General features: G+C 43.1%; 1 protein-coding gene across 1 annotated transcript in view; it reads right to left on the reverse strand.

Annotated features, from left to right (window-relative positions):
- Positions 1-13694: 13694 nt before the first annotated feature.
- Positions 13695-23335, reverse strand: part of SOS1 (SOS Ras/Rac guanine nucleotide exchange factor 1) — an 86343-nt gene continuing 76702 nt past the window's right edge. Inside the window, exons 16-22 of the mRNA XM_069955213.1 lie at positions 20118-20280; positions 19458-19575; positions 17806-17978; positions 17525-17641; positions 16330-16594; positions 15572-15690; positions 13695-14912 (exon numbers count right to left, since the gene is read on the reverse strand). Coding sequence (XP_069811314.1) covers positions 14421-14912; positions 15572-15690; positions 16330-16594; positions 17525-17641; positions 17806-17978; positions 19458-19575; positions 20118-20280 — 1447 coding nt within the window. The 3' untranslated portion in view covers positions 13695-14420. The remainder of the gene's footprint in view (positions 14913-15571; positions 15691-16329; positions 16595-17524; positions 17642-17805; positions 17979-19457; positions 19576-20117; positions 20281-23335) is intronic.

Raw genomic sequence — 23335 nt, forward strand, 5'->3', positions numbered from 1 at the left:
TCTTTTCGGCTACCACCCTTTTGACTGCTTACTATACTTTCAGAGGATTTGTTATTTGCTTGTTTGGATCACTGCACAGTAACAGCAATATTTGTCAGCGTGGTAGCGGTGTCGCTATTCATATCTAATTATGTACTGTATTATGGACAAAAGTGGTGCTTTCTATTAACTTTGTCCTATATACACAATATAACTATTCTACCTTGGAGTACTTCTACAAAGATTTTGTAATGTTTTGCAAAATGTGGAAAAGGAATTTTACCCAAAATCAAACTAATACTAAAATGGGCAAAACATGATGCCTAAAAATGAAAGGAAAACATATCTACTCGCTAGTGTGTCATGTGAAGGAATCGCAGATAGTTGGTAGAAAGAGACTTGCTAGCCATCAATGTAGTCACAGAGAAATAGTGAAATCCTAAAATGTAACTTGTTAAAATCATAGTGAAAAAACGCAACAAAAGATTAGACCAAGTCACCAGGAATAAACTCAGGAATAAACTCCAATTCAGACTGGAAATTTAGCTCTGGGGGTCTCCCACTTCTCTTGTTCATCTTTGAGAAGTTTCTACATATGGTATGTTCAGTCACCTGGAATGAACTAAAAAATTACAGCTCTGTCTATATAAGTTCTCACAACCAACAATGCATATTAGAGCAAAAACCAAGCCAATGAGGAGGAAAGAACTGCCTGCAAAGCTCAAAGACAGGATTGTGGGGGGCCATAGATCTGGACAAGGGTTGATAAAAAAAAAAAAAATCTGCTCAACTAAAAGTTCTTTAGAGCACAATGGCCTCCATAGTTTCCTAAATGGAAGTATTTTGGAACAACCAACACACTTACCAGAGTTGGTTGCCCCACTAAACTAAGTAATCGAGGAAGAAGGGCTTCAGTATGACTGACTAATAACACTTGCTGAACTTTATAGATTCTGTGTGCTGATGGGAGACACTTCCAGAAGGTCAATCGTCACTGCAACAATCCACCAATATGGACTTGAGACTATGTTCACACATGCAGCAATGCAATGAAAATGTAAATGCATTGTTTAATTGCAGCAACTGGTCATTAAATTGCAGCGCTGCATACCTTCATTGCAGTGACTAATCATTTATTGCTGTCCTGCCTTAATTGTGTTAACGCAATGAGTGGTCAAAAGAAGCCTCTCCTAAATAAAGTAAGACACTACACTACAAGACCTATGGATGCTGCTGCTGTATTAATTACCACCACCTAGGACTTCTTTTTATTTCCCATCCAAACTTATTTCCTACATTTTTACTCCATCTGTTGTAATCTACTGTACTCATATAATGCAACTTGCTATTAGGCTATCAGAGATATATATTGGCCAGCGGTACCTGACTGACTAGGTGTTGAGTGGTGTATCTACACTATACTCCAATGAATTTAAAAGATTTTGCTCACCCAACCTGTTTTGCCACACTAGTGGCTTTGTCAAGGGCAAAATGGAGAATGAGCAAGTGAACGCCGTCCTGGGGGTTAAAGGGGTTATCCAGCGCTACAAAAACATGGCCACTTTCCCCCTACTGTTGTCTCCAGTTTGGGCGGGGTTTTGAAACTCAGTTCCATTGAAGTAAATGGAGCTTAATTGCAAACCGCACCTGAACTGGAGACAACAGTAGGGGGAAAGTGGCCATGTTTTTGTAGCGCTGGATAACCCCTTTAAATAACACCAACAGGATTAACAGGAATCTTGTCGAATTGTATATGTGTAGTATGTCACCTGGTGCCCTGCCTACTCCTCCCATTTTTGCCAATGGGGATACACATAGGGGGAGATTTATCAAACCGGTGTAAAGTAGAATTGTCTCAGTTGCCGCTAGCAACCAATCAGATTCCACCTTTTATTTTTCAAAAAAGCTGTGAGGAATGAAAAGTGGAATCTGATTGTTTGCTAGTGGCAACTAAGACAATTCTACTTTACACCAGTTTGATAAATCTCCCCCGTAGTACCAACAAACAAATCAATGCTACAACAAAGAAATAATCTAGTGATGGTCAGCTCAGCAAAAATTATGTTAATTTGTTTTCCCTGAGACCCATTGGCATCACAACATATGGGGTATTATCGCCCCTGGGACGAAGGAATATTTTAATGAAATGATAAAAGTAAACTTTTATTCCCCTCCTCCAGGAAGTATAAATAAGCCCCACCTCCCCACACACCTCAGTCAATTATAACGAACATAAATAGGGAGGGTGTCTTGTGATGCCAATGGGTCTCAGGGAAAACAAATTAACATAATAATTTTTGCTTCCCTATCGTCCCATTGGCATCACAACATATGGGGAATTAGCACGAATGCTCCTCATTGGGTGGGTTTTCAATCACAGCTGCAGATAGCACTGATCTTGCAAAAGCTGTTCTGGTTGACAGTATAGATTCCAATCTGTAATGGTTTACAAACGTTGAGAGAGACGACCAGGTTGCCGCCTGGCATATATCCTCTAAAGGTACCGAGGCACGCTCGGCCCAACTAGAAGCTACTGCCCTAGTTGAATGGGCCTTAGTGAACTCCTGAGGAGTTAGGTCAGCCAAAGAGTAACATAAATCGATGGTATCACAGATCCATCTTGATATGGTTGGTTTGGAAGCCCTCTTCCCTTTGTTCTGTCCTGCGAAGAGAACAAAAAAGTTTTCCTGCTTGCGGAAGGCGGCCACTCTGTTCCGATAGATCCTGATAGATCTTGACACATCCAGGCTGGAAAGATCCAGATTTTCTTCATCTGCTCCGACAGGAGAAAAAACAGGTAATATGATCTGCTGATTAATATTAGCAAAGGTTGCTACTTTAGGAAGGAACCCTGGAAGAAACCGTAAAATAACCCTATCTTGAGTGAAAATCACATAAGGGGGGGGGAGGAGGATCCTAATGCTTGAAGCTCCCCCACCCTCTTGGCAGATGTAATTGCCAATAAAAAGGCAACCTTAAAAGAAAGGTATTTATAATCTACTTCTTCCAGAGGTTCAAACGGAAGGAGGCATAGGCGTCTCAACACCAAAGACAGGTCCCAAGTATCTACTTGTCTAACCAAGTTGGGTCTTAACCTGGTTACTGCTTTAACAAAATTCTTGATTTCCATCACCTGAAAAAGGCGCCAATTTAGGTGCGCCGAAAGGGCAGCCATTTGCACCTCTAAAGAAGCAGGTTTGAGACCCCTATCAAACCCCTCCTGAAGAAAATCCAGGATCTGTGGAGTAGATGGTTTAGATGGATTAATTTGCTTTGAGGAACACCAAGGACAAAAAATCCTCCATATTCTCAAATATGATTTATTTGTGGCAGAACTGCGTGCATGGGAAAGAGTTTGTAATACTTTTTCTGACAGTTCGGATTCTAATAAGGGCCCTCCAGTCTCCAGGCTGTTAGGTTGAGACTGGCTAAGTCCCTGCAGAGATGATGGCCCTGGGATATTAGATCCACCTCCTGCGGAAGCTTCCAAAGGTTCCCCCTGCTCATGTTCATGAGCAGGGCAAACCATGACCTCTTGGGCCAGAATGGCGCTATCATGATTACTGAAGATTGATCCATCCGGATCTTCGTCAGAACTCTGGGAATCATGGTGATTGGAGGAAAAATGTACGCTAGTTGAAAATTCCACTGAATTGTCATAGCGTCTACCACCGTCAGGTTGTCCGACGTATACAGGGAGCAAAACTGCCTCAGTTTGGCATTGCTTGCTGACGCCATGAGATCTATTTGAGGAAGTCCCCACCTGAATGTTATCTGAGTGAACACTCTCCTTGAGAGTGACCATTCTCCCGGGACTGTAAGACCTTGACTCAGTCGATCCGCTAGAGTGTTGTGTATACCTCTGATATGGATTGCAGACAACCTGGAAATCCTGGTTTCTGCCCATCTGAATATCTTCTCCACCTCTTTGAGAAGCAAAGGAGATCTGGTACCTCCCTGCTTGTTCAGGTAGGCTACACATGTCATATTGTCTGTTCTGATTCTCACCGCTCTGTGAATTAACACAGGGGTGAAATGTAGCAGAGCTAGAAAGATTGCTCTGAGCTCTCGGAGATTTGAAGGAAGGAGAGATTCTTGTGGACTCCACACTCCTGAGACTGTATTGTCTAAAAGGTGAGCCCCCCATCCTGTACCTGAGGCGTCTGTCGTAATGGTCACCCATTGCGGCTCTGAAATTGATGCTCCATGATTCACTTGTCTCCACCACATTAGGGACTGTCTTGTTTGAGTAGACAGGACATGTGTTGCATCTAGATCTTCTAAACTCTATAACTCAACTGCAGGCTCAGAAGATTCTGAGTCTGAGCCATAATCAACCAGTCGTCGAGGTACGGGATGATTTTTATTCCCTGTAAATGGAATAACACCATCATGGAGGACACTATCTTCGTGAAGATAAAGGGAGCAGAGGTTACTCCGAACGGGAGCACCTTGAATTGTAAGTGTCTTACTCTCCCTTGGAGGTGTATAGAGCAGGGCCGGGACAAAGAGTAGGCAGGGGTAGGCGATGGCCTAGGGCGACAAACGTCAGGGGGCGCCATCTGGATGGGTAAGTAATTTATTTACCCATCCATCCTACCCCCCGCTCGCCCCCTGCCTGTCTGCCGGCCCACCCTGCACTGTAACTGTTACATACAGCAGCAGGAATAGAGTGTCCAGGAGGTGTAAAGGACCTTTGATGACATCATGCCCATGTGACCAGTGTGGGAGGAGCTATCTTCCTTTGCTAGGCTCTATGAGGCAGCTAGTTTCCTAGGCTGTTTATGAGGCAGTGAGGGCAGTGTATAAGATCAGCAGGAGGTAAGCCACACTGAGGGCACTGGTCAGCAGGGGGAGGGGGGGTGTGTGCATAGATATGAGATGTTCTGCAGGGGTGTGTGTGTGCATAGATATGAGATGTTCTGCAGGGGTGTGTGTGTGCATAGATATGAGATGTTCTGCAGGGGTGTGTGGGTGCATAAATATGAGATGTTCTGCAGGGGTGTGTGGGTGCATAAATATGAGATGTTCTGTAGGGGTGTGTGGGTGCATAGATATGAGATGTTCTGCAGGGGTGTGTGGGTGCGAGATATGAGATGTTCTGCAGGTCAGGGGTGTGTGGTTGCATAGATATGAGATGTTCTGCAGGTCAGGGGTGTGTGGGTGCATAGATGTGAGATGTTCTGCAGGTCAGGGGTGTGTGGGTGCATAGATATGAGATGTTCTGCAGGGGTGTGTGTGCATAGATATGAGATGTTCTGCAGGTGTGTGTGTGTGTGTGTGTGCATAGATATGAGATGTTCTGCAGGGGGGGGGGTGTGCATAGATATGAGATGTTCTGCAGGGGTGTGTGGGTGCATAAATATGAGATGTTCTGCAGGGGTGTGTGGGTGCATAAATATGAGATGTTCTGCAGGGGGGGGGGTGCATAGATATGAGATGTTCTGTAGGGGTGTGTGGGTGCATAGATATGAGATGTTCTGCAGGGTCAGGGGTGTGTGGGTGCATAGATATGAGATGTTCTGCAGGTCAGGGGTGTGTGGGTGCATAGATGTGAGATGTTCTGCAGGTCAGGGGTGTGTGGGTGCATAGATGTGAGATGTTCTGCAGGTCAGGGGTGTGTGGGTGCATAGATGTGAGATGTTCTGCAGGTCAGGGGTGTGTGGGTGCATAGATGTGAGATGTTCTGCAGGTCAGGGGTGTGTGGGTGCATAGATGTGAGATGTTCTGCAGGTCAGGGGTGTGTGGGTGCATAGATGTGAGATGTTCTGCAGGTCAGGGGTGTGTGGGTGCATAGATGTGAGATGTTCTGCAGGTCAGGGGTGTGTGGGTGCATAGATGTGAGATGTTCTGCAGGTCAGGGGTGTGTGGGTGCATAGATGTGAGATGTTCTGCAGGTCAGGGGTGTGTGGGTGCATAGATGTGAGATGTTCTGCAGGTCAGGGGTGTGTGGGTGCATAGATATGAGATGTTCTGCAGGTCAGGGGTGTGTGGGTGCATAGATATGAGATGTTCTGCAGGTCAGGGGTGTGTGGGTGCATAGATATGAGATGTTCTGCAGGTCAGGGGTGTGTGGGTGCATAGATATGAGATGTTCTGCAGGTCAGGGGTGTGTGGGTGCATAGATGTGAGATGTTCTGCAGGTCAGGGGTGTTTAGGTGCATAGATATGAGATGTTCTGCAGGTCAGGGGTGTGTGGGTGCATAGATATGAGATGTTCTGCAGGGTCAGGGGTGTGTGGGTGGACTGTTATGTGATGCTCTGCAGGGTCAGGGGTGTGTTGGTGCACTGTTATGCGATGGGGAGAGCGGCCTCTTGTGACCGCAGGTAACTCTGCTACAAGAGTGCAGTGAAGAGAAGACGCATGGCCCAGGTGAGTATAAGTGGGTTTTTTTGTCTGTTTTGGAGAATTACTGTTATATGGGAAGGGTTAGGGAGCACACAGGGGTCTATATATAACTGGAAGAGCACACAGGGGTCTATATATAACTGGAAGAGCACACAGGGGTCTATATATAACTGGAGGAGCACACAGGGGTCTATATATAACTGGAGGAGCACACAGGGGGTCTATGTATAACTTGGGGCAGCACACAGGGGATTTATATATATAACTGGGGGAGCACACGGGGTCTATATACTTCTGGGAGAGCACACAGGGGTTCTATATACTTCTGGGGAGCACACAGGGGGTCTATATACTTCTGGGGGAGCACACAGGAGATCTATATATTTATGGGGGAGCACTCAGGGGGTCTATATATTTCTGGGGGCAGCACACAGCAGTCTATACTATATTGGGGCTGCACAGAGGGGCTTTACTACAATACTGGGGCACAGGGACACCTTAAAACTATGGGGGCACAGAGGAGTGTAACTACTATATAGGGGTACAGAGGGGGCTAACTACTGTATGTGTTGGAGCCTAAAATGTTTCTCTGACAGATTCTGGAGAGAAGATTCACAGCCAGAAGACGACTTCTAGGTGGCCCAGGCTGGATGGAGGGAAAAAGAAAATGTGACAGATCGGAGAAGACGGCCCATGTGAGTCACTGGATGTAACTGCACAGTTATAGGGTTGTAGTGATAGGGGTCATGGTGTGACGGTATTATGGAATGGTATCATTGGGGATATCTTTCTGTTCTGTTCAGTGCAGTTTTCATGTAATATGTAATCACTGTATGGTGGAAATAGTGTTATAAGGTAACTACTGTATGTATTAGGGCTCTTAATACAGTGTGGGGGTACATTCAGGGCATTATACTGTGCGGGGAGCACCAATTCTAATGTGGGGGGGGGGGGGGGGGCGCCATTTGCCTTCTCTGCCTAGGGCACCAAAACTCCTTGTCCCGGCCCTGGTATAGAGATCCTTAGGTATTTTCTGTGACCTTGAAGGATCGGGACATGGAGATATGCATCCTGCAAGTCTATGGATGCCATGAAATCCTTCTCTTGAAGGACAGACCTTACTGCTCTTATATTCTCCATGCGAAATGTTGTCTTTATTATATATCTGTTTAGATACCGCAGATCTATAATAAGCCTCCACTTTCCTGATGGCTTGGGCACGATAAATACTGGAGAGTACACTCCCAGCCCTCTCTCTGCCAGAGGAACCTCCTCCAGAGCCTCTATGGACAGAAGGTGAAGAATTTCTCTTTCTAGAATGATTTGTTTTTCTGGTTTTACACTTCTTGATTGGAGAAACCTTGGGGGAGGAAGAGAAGAAAAATGAAGCGCATAACCCTGGCGAATAATATTTACAATCCAGAGATCTTTTATTAGATTTTCCCAGGCTGGAAGAAACAGACTTAGTCTCCCCCCCTACCGGGACACTTCTGGCGTCAGAAGTCAGGCTTTTTTTCTATCTTTATTCTGCTTGCCGGATGTTCTTCTATTATAACCTCTTCCTTTCCCCCTATATTGGTATCTGCCTCTACCACGCTGAGGCGATCTGGTCTTCCGAAAGGACTCACGGGACTTATGTGACAGTGGCAAGGATTTTCCTTTTTTGTCCGATAATTCTTCCATCAATTTATCTAATTCTGGTCCGAACAGCCTCCCAGGTTGGAACTCCATGTTGCATAACTGGAATTTTGAGTTTGCGTCGCCAAACCAAGGCTTCAGCCACAAAGCCCTTCTACCAGCGGTAGAGAGGGCCATAGTTTTGGACGCCAATCTAGTTCCCTGGGATGCTGCATCACAGAGGAAATCGATTGCCATGTTCACCTTTTTGAAGGAGCGAAGGACCTTGTCCCTGCTCACTCCAGATTCCAGGTTTTCCTGGACTTTGGCCAGCCATCGCCTGAGGCTTCTAGAAACCTCGAATGAGATTAAAACTGCCCCCTGGGCAGCGCCCGCAGTATATGCTCTTTTAAGGGCAACCTCAACTCTCCTGTCCATAGGGTCCTTAAGATTTGACCTATCCTCCGCAGGTAAAACCGTGCGCTTGGACAACTTGGCTATGGCCGTGTCCACCTTGGGAGGTTCTATCCAATCCTTACATTGTTCCTCATTAAGAACATATAAGGTTTTGAACCTCTTACTTAAAACCGGAGCCTTTTCCGTTTTTTTCCATTCTGTATGTAACATCTCCATAGAAGTCTCTCCAACATAAAAAGCCCTAGGCTTTTTTGCGGAGGAGGTACCTTCTTCTAAGTCCTCTGGATGAATCTCCGCCTGTACCGCCTTACGGAGTTTGTAAATTCTATCCTGAGTGAAATAACCCTTAAATAACTCCTTTTCATCTTCCGAGGTGGAAGATGACTCAGAGGATGATGATGAAGACTTTCTTCCACCGACTATCTTCAATTCAGACCCCTAGGGTTTAATATAAATAATAGTTTATTTAACCACTGCTTTATAGTGCTCTCTCCACTATAGGAGTTTTACTTACAGACTGAGAAGTGGAAGGAGAGATACTTCGTTTACACTTTTTCTTGCTAACATGGCAGCTCTCTTTTTCAGCAAGGGTCTTTTGGACATAGTCCTTTACCCAAATTACTACGTCCTGTACGTCAGGCTCCCCCTCATTGGGTTTAGGGCGACATGAGACGCATCGCACTGTAACACATATTTACACATAAATATGTAAAAATAGGGAAAATTCAGTTCTTATCTGATTCAGACGTTCCACGTACGATATTCATATCCATCTGGAAGAGGAGTTTCACATTCAGCGCAGATGAAGTGTTTCCTCTTTGAAGATTTTTTGCTAGCAGGGCTAGTATCCATTTCAGACATCTGAAATAAAATTTTCCATTAATCCAATAGACCTAGTCTATAGGAATGCAGTGTGTTAATACACCACTAGATGGCAGCAAAGTTCCACTTACTTTGGTAATGTTTTTAACAGGTCTGTATACACAGGTTTTGCTAATCAAGGCAAATGCAGGATTCCAACACAGAAGGCAGCAATCCTAGATCTCCCAAGCTGAGAGACCTACATGCTGCCAGTACAGCAGACCCTTTTAAACTGCTGGAGGCAAGCGTGCGACGCCGCGACTTCCCCACGCCGCCGGAAACACGTCAGAATGCCGTGGAACGCATCTGCGCTCCATAGCGCGTCACCTCCGCCCAGAGGGCCTCGACCGGAAGTGACGTTCAGCTTGGTTGAACGCATCTGCGCTCCACCGCCCGGCCGAGCCGGGATGCGGTCTTTAAATTTTAAAATAGACGTGGAACAGTGCTACACCTCTAAAGAGGCTGAGGCACAAGTTAATGCCTCCGAATACTGGCCTGAGAAAGGCTCCAGCGATGATCTGTCTGCAGCCTAAGGAGGAGGGACAGGGTCCCATGGGGCTGCAAGGAAACGAAGAAAAAAAAGACTGAGGTGTGTGGGGAGGTGAGGCTTATTTATACTTCCTGGAGGAGGGGAATAAAAGTTTACTTTTATCATTTCATTAAAATATTCCTTCGTCCCAGGGGCTCGCAGGGGCGATAATACCCCATATGTTGTGATGCCAATGGGACGATAGGGAACCTCTATTTTGCTGTGATGGTCAGTTCATTAAAGAGGTTGTCCAACATTTTTTTCTTATTGGAAATGTGAATAATTTGTAATCTGTCCCTTTGTGGTTTTCTCTAACCTTTTTTTCTCCTCTGTGTTCCCGGTCTCCTCCTCTTGCTGCTTTTTGGATTTGTTTGTTTACATAAAGAACTTCCAGGTCACAGGGCTCAGCAGTGACATCACAGCTCTGCAAGCTTATAGCCCCAACCCCTCCTCTCTAAATATAGCTCCGCCCACTATACCCATAGGCTGGAAATGTCTGTAAGTTTTTTTTTGAGCAGCGTGGTGGCTCAGTGTCTGCCAGTTACTTATGTTATCAAATAAACTAGTTTTTTCACTCACTCTTTTATCTGTTGTAGGACTACAAACCCCAGCACACATGTACATGTTAGGAGTTGTAGTCCTGGATTACATATACACTGCAGTAGCCATCCTACAGGTGAGTGGGGCCTCAATGAGGCGGCAGCATTGTGCTGCAAGTTTACCGCATCAAGAAATAGAATGGTGCCTGCCATGAGGTGAAGTCTCCTCTCTCCTCTCCATATTACACACAGCAGCAGCACTGCCCTAACACTGTACATATTTACACTACAATAGTAACAACAACTGCTTCCCTGTTGCTCTGCATAAGTTTTGATAAATCACCCCATAGTTCCTTTATTTACGGTTTATAGCTCCAACCTATGCTGCAGTGCTGTACAGAGATTGTAGTCTGTCATGCTGTCCTTACTGCTGCAGTTTCTTCTGGGCTCAGATGTTAGGGGTGTGGCTAAAGAAATATGGCTACATAACCCCACCCACCTGATGACTCACTGTTCCCTCACTGGCAGGAACAGGAAACAGAAAGGGAACGTGACATCACAGGAAGTAAAGAAAACACAGGCAGAGTGGTCATGTGACTGAGCCTGAGAACACAGTAAGCGCTCTAAATAAAAAACACCCAGAGGTCAATGCAATGCTAGTTTATTAAAATATCCCGGACAACCCCTTTAAGGAGGGTTCACAGGTCCAGCATTAGCCAGTTGCAAATCCAGAATGGAAACAAGTGGTAGTCCCAGCACTCCAAAGTAAAATTCAAAAAAGTTAATAAAATCAATCATGTTGCAGCAAACCATGGTTTTCTATGCAACAGCATGAGCGATTTTATTTACTTTTTTATATAAAATAAAAAACCCTGCTACATTTCAATCACTAATAGGAGGTCTAATCAGTCGGGTTCAAAAGGACGTCTTTGCCTCTCAATCAAATCAGAGACCCACCTGCTGACGCAATAGCACAGAAAGAACTGTGTTGGGACCTCCTTTCCAGAAAGTTGACAGCACTCCAAGAGACTGTCAGTAGGTTTATGTTATCCTATATGCAGAATGATGTATCACTTACATTGTTCTGTGCAGCTGATTCAGAGATATCCTTCTGAATAACATACATATAACAACAGGACAATAAGTAGTCCTCTCCAGTATGTGCATGAGCCCAGTAGTCCTCATTATTCATGAAGCAGAAAGCTCCACCCACAAGCTGTTCATTGACAGTTATCTATCCATGCTGTGTATAGGCAGCCAACTGTCAATCAGCAGCTGGAGGGCTGCGGCTAGAATCCTATTCTCCTGCATATTAGGAGAACAGCTGAACACAATGATGTAAGTAGTAAACTGATCTGTTCTGCATTTATACCACTAGTTTATGCTGCGCCATAAACCTAGTGACTGATTCCCTTTCATTGTCTGCACACGGCAGGATGTTTGGCAAAGAAGACACGGCAGGACTTCGCACATGCGCGGTCCGATCTTCTTTGCCAAAATGACAACGCACTTTAGGAACATATATGATCTATGTGTAGCTTACTTAAACCTTGGATCATGTATTTCTCACAAGCACCTCTTTGATCTCACATGAAAACAAAAGATGGGGCATGTAAATGGGTTATCCAGGACCAGAAAAAAAAAACAGCTGCTTTATTCCAAAAACCTGTCCCCAGGCAGTGTGTTGTATTAAATTCAGCTCTATTCACTTCAATGGATCTGAGATGCAAAAGCCACACCCAAATTGAAGACAGGAAAGGTGCTGTTTCTGGAAGAAACAGGCCATGTTTATCTAAGCCTGGATAACCCCTTTAAATGAACTTTGCATTAACTTCTTTTTAAAATTGAAACATATTGGGGGCCAGGTGTTCTTTCCCCATGTATAGTATATTCTTGGCTAACAAAGACCTGCCGTGTTACAGTATATGTGGTTAATATAATGTACCAAAGTACAAAATGTTGTCCATGAATGTGCATAAAACTGTAGGCAGGTGTGGAAAAAAAATTCTGCAACGAAAGTCAACTTCTATCAAGGAAACATCGGCTCCAAGGACCATAAACATACAGGTGTCTTTTAAAACTCTTTATTGTAAAGAAGGAGGAGGAGTTGTTGGAAGTGATGACATGGCACCACAGAGCCCTCATAATCATCGAGTCTATCTGATTACATGAAGTATCTTAGGGTGCCTTTACACAGAAAGATTTATCTGACAGATTTTTGAAGCCAAAGCCAGGAACAGACTATAAACAGAGAGCAGGTCATAAAGTAAAGATTGTGATCTATCTTCTTTTCAAATCCATTCCTGGCTTTGGCTGTTAGATAAATCTCTCTGCGTAAAAGCACCCTAAGCATCCACTAATCTGGGGTTAGTCTCCAAGAGATGTATGGAACAATCTCCCTGCCGAGTTCCTTCACAAATATCAGCTCCTACATGGTAAGCCTTAATTATTTTCTTATGCTCAGCGGCAATGGGCACTCGTGTAATGGAAAGAAATAAACACTATACAGTGAGGAATGGCATGTTGGTTGGAGACCCATTAATGGCCGAGAGTGGAGGGTTATACTGTGTCCAGAGAGCTCTCCCTGCTGGTTATCTCTCCCCAAAAAAGGGTCAGGTGGTGATTTTCCATCAGGCCCTACCCTTATTACCACTAACATTATCTGTCAGTGGTTGTTTGGAAGAGCCCCGTACACCTTAGATCATAGATGTCAAAACTCAAGCCCTCTAACTGTAACAAAACTACAATTCCCATCATGCCTTGACAACGAAAGCTAAAGCTTTGGCTGTCCAGGCATGATGGGAATTGTAGTTTTGCAACAGCTGAAGGTCCTGAGTTTGACCCCTGTACCTTAGATTCATGGCCAAATCCGCTGTTACACCAAGTATCGATGCAATTTGGATTTCTTTTCTGAACATTCACTTTGCATTTTAACTGATAAAAATCTATTCACAATTTGAGAAAGCATTCTTAGGGCTGTTTTTTTAATGTGAGCAAGCGTTGATCTGCTAGATTGGGCTTACAAAGCCCATTAGATGGCTCGATGATCATGCAGCAAGGTCTGTATATATATATTGTTAGCGATGTCCGTGCAGCACTTGCTGTATACAAAAAGTAATAAAGCTACTACCTACCTCTCCACGCTCCCTGGTGTCTACCTGCTTATTCCCTGCTCACCACAGTCGTCACTGGCACATCTGAACCAGTCTCTGAAGTGACAGCCTGCTAAACCAATGTCTGGCTGAGATGGGAGTGAAAGAGATAATGGCCATAAGCATGACCCCGTTCGGGTGACTTCACTGATCCAAGACGGCATGAACAGAAACATCTTGACTACGACTAGACAACTACACAAAAAGAAGCCACACTAAGGAGCACATATACCACAAGCAGATGTCACACATAGCTTTGCTACTGCTTTAATGATAAGACTGTTTCCCCTGGTTGAAGGCAATAATTACACATTCTTTCCAGCTAAAAAAAAAAGTCCTTATTTTTTAACTGGCTCCATAATTGACTTTTTTATATATAAAAAAGTTAAAAGAAATTAAAATAAAAATAAAAAAGTACCTCTTTGGTGAGGCAGGTACCAAAAGAATGCATGGAACATTTTGTAAACTGAATGGGCAATACAGCGCTATACTTTACTTTTATAAAGTTGGGTACCACAGATAGTCATCACAAAGCTTCTTGTGATTTATAAAAGAAGTTTAAAGCAGAGGCACGAAGCAAAAGAGAATTTATGTAGGATATAAACATCCCTGTTTAGATAGATTTATATATATATATATATATATATATATATATATATATATATATATATATATATAAAAAAGTGCATAATATTCTAGTTTGTATTTCATTGACATGATGTGGCCACAATGCTCACGATTCCCACGCTTGCTATGTGTCAGTCAACCTTTCATGGTTTGCCATAGACGTTCTCCTGCCCGACCAACAGTCTCTTTGTACTGGTGCAATATGCATCCGGGAGGAACAGCAGCGAGACAAGAATGTCCCTTTGTTGTTTAATCCCACGGACAGTCATGGCATTCTCAGCCATTACGTTTTATCGTTCGTTTCATTTGAAGACGCAAGAGTTTTTAGTGTTTACAATACACTATCTGTATTACAAAGAATTGGCATTTTCCAACAATGGGGGTCCATCTCTGTGAATGGATGGATGTGGGGGCTCCCTTTTATAAGTTTTTGGTGGGAGCTTTGGGATAGGCTGAGAAGTGCTTTGTCTGGGTGGCACAGGGGGCCCAGTCATCGGAGGCAGTTCCAGATCTTGCACTATTAAGGGGGGAGAAGGCAGATGTCTTCTTGGTCCAAGGGGGGAGGGAGTCTGTGGTGGAGGTGGGGTGAACGGTGATGGGCTGTAAGGAAAGAAAGTGGTAGCGTGTTCACTTTTTCGTCCTAGTGGAGGAGGCTGAAGATGTAGAGGAGAGCTGGAGAAGACATCTGGGGTGCGCACAGGTTCTCGAGGTGGTAAAAGTGGGGGGCTTTCAGGTCCTTCAGAAACTGAAGAGCGTTCAGACATAGGATACCGTGGAGAGTATACTTTTGTGGGTTGCCTAGGAGGGATTGCTGGAGGGCTGTCTGCATGTTTAGACATGATCTAGAATAGAGAGGAAACAAGTCTATTATGACATGTAGGTATGTTCCAAAAAAGCCCCATAAAAATTGTGTTTTCCCCTTACAAACTGCACAATCATGACATTAAACTGTATCACATACACCATGCGCCAGGGTCTATAACTAGTCACTAGAGATGAATCCAATTTTTTGGCATTTATTTAGCGGTGGCTGAAGAAGTTGGATGCAGCTCTAGGGAGTCCTGGCCTATGGCTATCACCACAGAGCGGGAGAAGACCGTCAAGAAGGCCTGCCCCCCCACGCCTACCAACCAACTACTACTACTCCCAATACAACTACTACTCCCAATACTACTATTACTCCAAATACTACTCACACTACTTTTACTACTGCTCCTACTATTGCTGCTGCTATTAATCCCACTACTACTACCACTACTATTGCTACTACTATTCTCACTACTGCTACTCACATCTACCATACCTCTTCTATTGCAACACTCCTCATCCAAAACACCTCTACTACTACAACCATCATCATTATTAAAAAAAATAAAAATAAAAAAAAATGGAGAAAATTTAATAACAAAAAAACCCCCAAGATTTAATTTTTTTGTCATATTGCCCAGCCCTAACGTAAAGATTAAAAAAAAACAAAAAACAATGGCATTTATTATTTTACCTTAGAGGGGGATGACTCTGTTGGAGCAGATTCTGGTCGTCTGCGCGGAGGAACAGGTGGAGGAACTTGCATTTCATCATAGTTCTTAGGGAAATTAATTGAAGATACCGACGCAGAACCTGAAAAGGATTCCAACAAAAGGTTCAATGCACTGAACGGTTTAGAACTGTGACTATAAATCAGTGAGGCCTAATGATATCTGACCACCAGGTGGCAGTACATGTAGCTTATCAGTTCTGGAAAGTACAGAATGTAATAGATAAAACTAATATATGTACATGATAAAGAACCTTTAATAGTGCAGCAAAGGCTATAAACACTTCATAATGCATTTCTTATTGCATTTTGGTCCAAGATTTTTTTTTTCAATAGGTCTTTATTAAAAACTTTGCATGTACGTGCACCCAACTGCTCACATTGAAAGCGCTGCTTACGTGCGTATTATATGAACTAAAATAGGCACACATTGTTTAGTAAAACTGTAATTTAAAGGATTAGAAATAGAACAGCTACTTTCTTGTAAAAAGAGCACCACCCCTGTCCCAGGTTGTCTGTGGTATTACAATTTAGATCCATTCACTTCAATGGAACTGAGCTGAAAAACCCACACCCAAACTGAGGACAAGAGTGGTGTTGTCCCTGAAAGAAAGCGGTTATGTTTTCCTCATCCTAGATAACCCCTTTAAAACACTTGTTTGCCATTAAGTAACCACTAAAAAAACAAACAAAGCAAACTAATGCAGAAATATGGAACCTACGTGAATGAAAGGGGCTTGAAGGGTCTGAGTCAAAGACACTGCAGACATCAGTGGTGCTGGATGCTGCAGAAGGCGGAGGAGGTGTCAGGGGCGTCCTGGGAGAATTTGGGGCAGATGCTGTACTTTCTGTTTCGCTCTCAGGGATACGACTGTAGCTGATTTTCCTAGGTTCCTGCTGTAAAGGAGTGGGGTGTCTCATGGTACCTGGTCTTGGGTTTGACGGTCGCACACCAGGTGACTTGAGGGGATAAGCGTACTTTTTTTGCTAAGGAAAAAAAATAAAATCGTTTTAAATGCGAAAACATGCAGGATGGAACAAACAGCTAAAAGGGAGTCTGAACCACTGAGCTCTCTCCTTGGAAAAACCTCCTAGTCAGACTGCTGAGTGTGCAGCCACTACCTGTAACGTGAACTGGGCAGCCAGAAATCCCATTGGATATTTATGGGGTGCCATTACTTTCTATGAAGAATGTCTCTTTCTCTCTCTGTAAAAGTGGGGTGCGATTTATGAACCCCCAGAACCATACTTGCCTGACATCACTTTCATGCTGCCTGAACCATAAGTCACCAGGGTGCTCCACAGCAGCCTCTCCCCTCACTACCAGTATTGATTGACAGATCACTCCCTGTATGGGTATAGGGAAAGCTGGTGGGGCAGAATAAGCCAAGAGGGACCACCCAGAAGACTCATGGTTAAAGTGAATGTACCACTAGGTACATCACTTTGTTTTTTTTACATGAATAGACCAACACTGGCGCAGGAATGCCAGGGCTGCGGTCCTCTTTTTTTTTTTTTAACCGGCGCCGGTCTATTCCCAGCTGGGCATGAAGCACTGGGGGGGCCCACCAGCTCCCAGTGCGACGAAACCCCTCCCCTCTGTGACACGGCTCCATTAGAATCAATGGCGCTGCATCACAGGGGGAGGAGAAATCATCACACTGGGAGCTGGCGGGCCCCTCCAGTGCTTCTTGCTGGGCCAGTGCTTGGGAACAGACCGGCGCGACGCACGGAAACCAGGCAGCAGTTCAAAAATAGACTGCAGCACTGGCATGCCAGCGCCAATCTATTATTGTAAAAAAAATTTACCTAGTGGTAAATTTGCTTTAAGACAACATGAAAGTGATAATAATTTCCAAATAATATCCGTAGACTTTTACCCATAGAGACCATACTAAACTATCACCAGCTACTTACAAATCGTGGCAGAGTCTTTGCATTTCTTGGCTCAATTTCCAATGACTTCTTAAAAAGATAATCCTCAAACTCCTTTTCCGCGATGTTACCCATTGGATTCAGATTTTCAAAAAATCTCTGAAATTAAATACATTTTTATTATTTACTTGTTTTTATTAGTGAATGGCAAAGCTCTTCTGGAAACCAGTCATTATCCACATAATGAAAACTGTGTGGTATACCTCCACCGTTGCTGGGCAATGAGAACCAAGATACGCAGGGTCTGCCATGTGTATACTTACCCGGATGTCAGCCTCTACTTGTAAACAATATGGCTGATTCTGGTACTGCTGTATTTCCCCTGTGATCTCAGCCACTTTCCTCCGTTTGCTAAAATTCACCAGTTCTTTCCCGTGTCTTTTGAGAAAATCAGGATTGCCTTCTTCTGTTTTTAAAATGTTGGTCAAATAAATTCCTGAAGAAGAAATAAAAATAAGCTTTAACCCCTTAAAGTAATATTGTCACCCCCTTACTCTTTGTGCGATTCTCTGCACCATCCACAAGCTTAGATGCTGCACATTTGATATACAACTGTAGAAAACTTGTCTGTGTCTTTTTTTTGTTCTAAAATCACTTCATTTCATCAACAGACAGTGTCACCTGGGCGGAGCTTCATGGTAGGTGGGCCCTCTCCCCAGCCAGGAGATGGGGCCCAGCTGTTAGGTGACACTGTTAACCGATGAAATAAAGCGAGAGTAAAGGGGGTAACAGTATCACTTTAGAGACACAGACAATTTTCTTGCACTTGTTTTTTCCTCCTTGTGTTTAAAAGGCCATAGCGCTTGCATTTTTTCACCTACAAAACCCACATAAGCCCTTATTTTGTGAAAGACCAGAGAGAAAAAAAAAATCTTTCAAAACAGGTGTCACTTTTTTCATTTCAGTTTTTTTTGTCTTTACGCTGTTCGTCCTGTGGTAAAACTGACATTTTATTTATGCTCCTCGCTTTACGCTTAAAACAATGTAAACCTTTTAAAAAATGTGTCTTTAAAATTTACTTTTTGGGCCATTTGAGACATCATTTATTGCACCATGATCTGTACTCCTTATCAGTGCCTGACTTGCGCATATGTGTCTTTCTGATCAGTTTTATTCCTTTTTTTTCCAAAATCTGCAGGTTTGCACTTTTTTTGTGCTTACACCATACCGTACGAAATCAGGAATACGATAATAATTATTTAATAGTTTGGGCAATTCCTCATCTGGTGAAAAGGGGGCAGATTTGAACTTTTAATTTGGCATGACATTTAAAAAAAAAAACAAAAAAAAAAATTTTTTTTTTTAAATATATATTTGTAGTCCCCCAGGGGACTTCTATGAGCAATACTATGATTGCTCATAGAGATCAATGCATTACATAGGTACTGCATTGATAAATTTTATCTACGTTCAATTGCTTGAGGCTGCTGAAGGACCTCTCTGTACCTGCTTAAGGACGCCACGACACACCAGGTACATAATGGGTTCTAAAGGGGTTATCCAAGATTAGAGAAATATAGCTGCTTCCTCCAAAAACAGCAACCGTGTAATGTATGGAGAGTTAGAAACAAGCTCCAATTATTTCAATAGAACTAAGCTGCAACACCATGCACAACCTGAGGACAGGTGTGGTGCTGTTTCTGGAAGAAAGTAGCTATGTTTTTCTGATTTCGGACAACCCCTTTAAGTCTCTAATCAGAGATTAGCAGTTTCTCTACATGCCGACAGCTGACAAGCCCTGCGCTTGACTGTTAGATCTCTCCCTATACACACAAAAGAAGACAATATAAATAACGTCCAACAGGGTCATGAGTAGCTGTCCTGTTGCGCCAGCATTTCAAATGGAATCATACATGGCTATAATAAGGGAGCATGGGTATCAGGTTCCTACAGTTATGACGGTAGAGACACTCACCGCAGAAAGGCACGCATGGTGGATTAATTGACCTGAGTTTAGCCAAATATTTCTTTTGGTGGTCTTCACTCAATTCATGAGCCTCTTCTAGAATCTTCCTCTGACGACTAGGAACTTGCTATACAGACATATAAAGTAAAGTATACACATATCAATAAAACGCTTAACCTACACACTGAATGTAACAAGTGATTAATAAAGAAAAGAGGTTGGAGAGCGACCCTATATACCACAATACAGGACGCAACTAAACATTGTATGTAGATAAATCGTACATGAAAAATGTCTTTCAAAGAGGGGAATGTATTTCTCTGACAAAGTTATATCATTTTGTAATAAATCTTTACTTTGTAATATACTTTTATATCGCAGTTAGAGCTGGCACAATGTCTTTATCAAGGACTGCAGGGCTGCTTAAGCCCCGGTCACCGCTCGCCCTGCAGCGCACACATCCAGCAGTGTATTGTGAATTCTAATGCATTTATATATATTCAATAGGGGGCACTGTCAGGGGTGAGCAGGGACCAGGGTATGAGAAGCCCTGCAGTACACAGATGTTGGTGGCTGCTATTCTACACTAAAACAGGTATCTGGTAAGGTAAGAATTTATACTGCTACTGCTATACAGAAGTCATACTGCTGATCACAATGTGCACTCACCTCAAAGGTGTTATCAAGCCTGTAAATTGGAGAGGAGTTCATGGCACTTACAACTTCAAGTACTCCATTAAAATTGTTTAGCTCTTGAAAAACCTGGAGGATTTCAATGATACGACTCACGACCACCACACGCTCCTCAAGGTTTTCTGTTTCTACAATACATCTGAAAGGCAATGGAGGGGGGGGGGGGAAGCATAAATGTAAGATCGTTATAAAATCACAGACAAATAATGAATAAAGAATCTCCAATCTGTAGCGGACGCAGTCTGCACTAGGCGCAGGGGAGGGTATAGAGCTGGGCCAATGCACAAGAAGAAAACAGCGTAGAGCACTGTAACTGAGAGGCGTTTAAAAAAAAAAAAAAAAAAGGACCACACCACTCGGATCACCATGCCGGTGCTATCAAGGTAGTAAATAAAAAACTAAACAAAAATATATCAGTAATCGTAAGGGTACATTCACTTTAAAAACAGCTGTGGCAAGATGACTGCCTCCACGATAATCTACTAAACACAAAAAGAGAGTGTGCCCCCCCTTCTAAGAAACCCTTTAACCCTACTCCAGCAGTGGAGATTTACTGCCCTATAGCAAGTGTTTATTTTGCTAGAAAGCTGTTGACAAATCCTTGGAAAGTCAATGGCACGAGAGACCCAGGAGAACACTAACCGCAGCAACAACAGACTCAATATTAGAAAAACAATCCAAATCTAAATTTATTCATATACAACATACTACAACAATAACCCAAGAGGATATGAGGACCGCAGGAAGCCAGACCAGTAATAAGGTGCCAAAGCCATTGAACTTCCAGGTATTAACAAGATGTAAACAGTTTTCCCCAAGTAGGTGATTTAAAAGTTCCTCTTAACCTCAGAAGACGGGCGACGAAAACAGGAGCATTATGCTGGCTAAGTGTTGGCAATGCTCCATGAAGGTACGCCACACACTTAAAGGAAGCACACAGCTTGACACACAATGGAAAGTAAAGTAAAGCGGTTACTTTACAAATAACTTTATTTTCCAGAACAGTAAAAGTAGGTAAACAGTCAGCACTAGCGTCAAATAGGGAAATGTATGTATTTCTATAAAAAGGTCACCTACAATCACCATCAGAACTAATAATAAGTGCAAAACACATCTACCACACAATGTCCATCCTTTTCATAGCTTTGGATAAAAACAAGTGTGACGTCCATTAGACATCTTAAATAGTTTTCTTTTTTTCTTTGGGTTTTACAAAGTGGTAAGTATTTATACTCAAGTTCTAATGGACATATATATTTATCAAACAAGGTCTCTGTCTCTCAAAATTAATTTACCTCACTTATCCAAAGATTTCCTACCCCTGTGGTAATGAAGAGTTGTGCCACACTGAGGGCAGGGCTACTGCCCTTAGTGCACCAATCCACCCCGGCCAGCCCGCTCTGCCAATATTCATTAGAGGGGGCGGCCCACATTGGTGCACTGGGGGTGGCAGCACCAAAACTCCTTGTTAGCATAGGAGATAAACTGCCAACATCACTGAACTAGTTATTAAGATGAAGGTAAGAAGATTACCTTCATCCTCAGTGCCCCATGCACTATAGGGACATATCAGCAGGGTAGATGAAGCAGAGATAATGCTGACCGGGTTCACTTTGCATCTCTGCATCAGTTTAGTGTGTGTACATTAGGAAAGTTCATGAAATGTCTTCTGTGTCCAAAGGCTTTCATTCCAAGATGGATGCAAGCCTATAGGTTCTGTATTTGATACATATTGCATCAGTATTTCATGTGTACTGCATCAGTTTTTAGTAATTTAAGACAGCCCATCAGGATTTACTGTACAGAAAGGCTGATGCAATACTAAAGCAACACTGAAAACACTGATGACATACCGATACAATCTCATCTGTATTATGGCAATGTTCCCACACAGTATTTTTGCTCAGTATTTTGCAAAAAAAAAAACAGGAGTGGCTAGAAAACACAGAAAGGCTATGTTCACACACGAAAATTGAATGGATGGCCATTATTTAATAGCAAATAATGGTTATTATTTCACATTAAATGGCGGCCATCCGCTCAATTTCACCAATGTGTAAACATAGCCTTTCTGTGTTTTCTAGCCACTCCTGTTTTTTTGTTGCAAAATACTGAGCAGAAATACTGTGTGGGAACATAGCCTATGATTGTATTTCAGACATTTACCAATATGCTTGTGTAAACCCAGCCTTATAAAAATGATTAAACCTATTTCAAATCATATGTACCACCTAATATAATAGAAATAAAGGGACTGTCTAAGTGGGAAAGGTCAAAAGGACAACGCAGAGACAGCCAGCCCTGTTTGAGATTTCTTCTTCTGTATGAGCAAAAATGGCTACCTAAAGGTTTTAGTTCTAGTGGACTTGGCCTGCCCACATTTAAGATGGACAGTCATCTGAATGAGCGTTGTGTATCCTCCTGTAGTGGGTGTATGGCTGGCAGCTGCTACTCCTGGTGGTGTCAGCCATAGATTTCTAAAGTCAATCAACAGAACCCAGGGCAGCCTTTAAAGGAGAATTCCTACGAGCATTTTTATTAAAGGATTGTATTGCCCCCGAAAAGTTATACAAATCACCAATATACTGTACACTTATTATGGAAAATGTACATAAATAGCTTTTTTCCCTGCACTTACTACTGCATCAAGGCTTCACTTCATGAATAAAATGGTGATGTCACGACCCGACTCCCAGAGCTGTGCGGGCTGTGGCTGCTGGAGAGGATGATGGCAGGGGGACACTGAGGGAAACAGGGCACTGGAGGGACACTGAGCATCCCTCTGCCATCATCCTCTCCAGCATCCACAGCCCGCACAGCTCTGGTCGGGGTCATGACATCACCATTTTCTCCAGGAAGTGAAGCCTTGATGCAGTAGGAAGTGCTGGAAAAAAAGCACTTTGTGTGCATTTCCTGTAATAAGTGTATATTGGTGATTTGTATAACTTTTGGGGGGCATTACAATACTTTAATAAAATTTTTGGCCAGACTTCTCCTTTAAGTGCAAAAGGTCCCCATGAGACAACCTCTTCAAGTGTGTTGGCTACAGAAATATGACACAAATTGGCTGTAGGGATATGTTCACATCAAGTTATCAACCTCCATTTAAAGGGGTTTTGCTTACGATAAACAGTAATCGCATATCCAAAGTGACTGACTACAGGGACCCACTCAAGAATAGTAGTGCCAAAGCC

This window comes from Dendropsophus ebraccatus, chromosome 15 (genome assembly GCF_027789765.1).
Source record: "Dendropsophus ebraccatus isolate aDenEbr1 chromosome 15, aDenEbr1.pat, whole genome shotgun sequence".
Taxonomy (NCBI): Eukaryota; Metazoa; Chordata; class Amphibia; order Anura; family Hylidae; genus Dendropsophus; species Dendropsophus ebraccatus.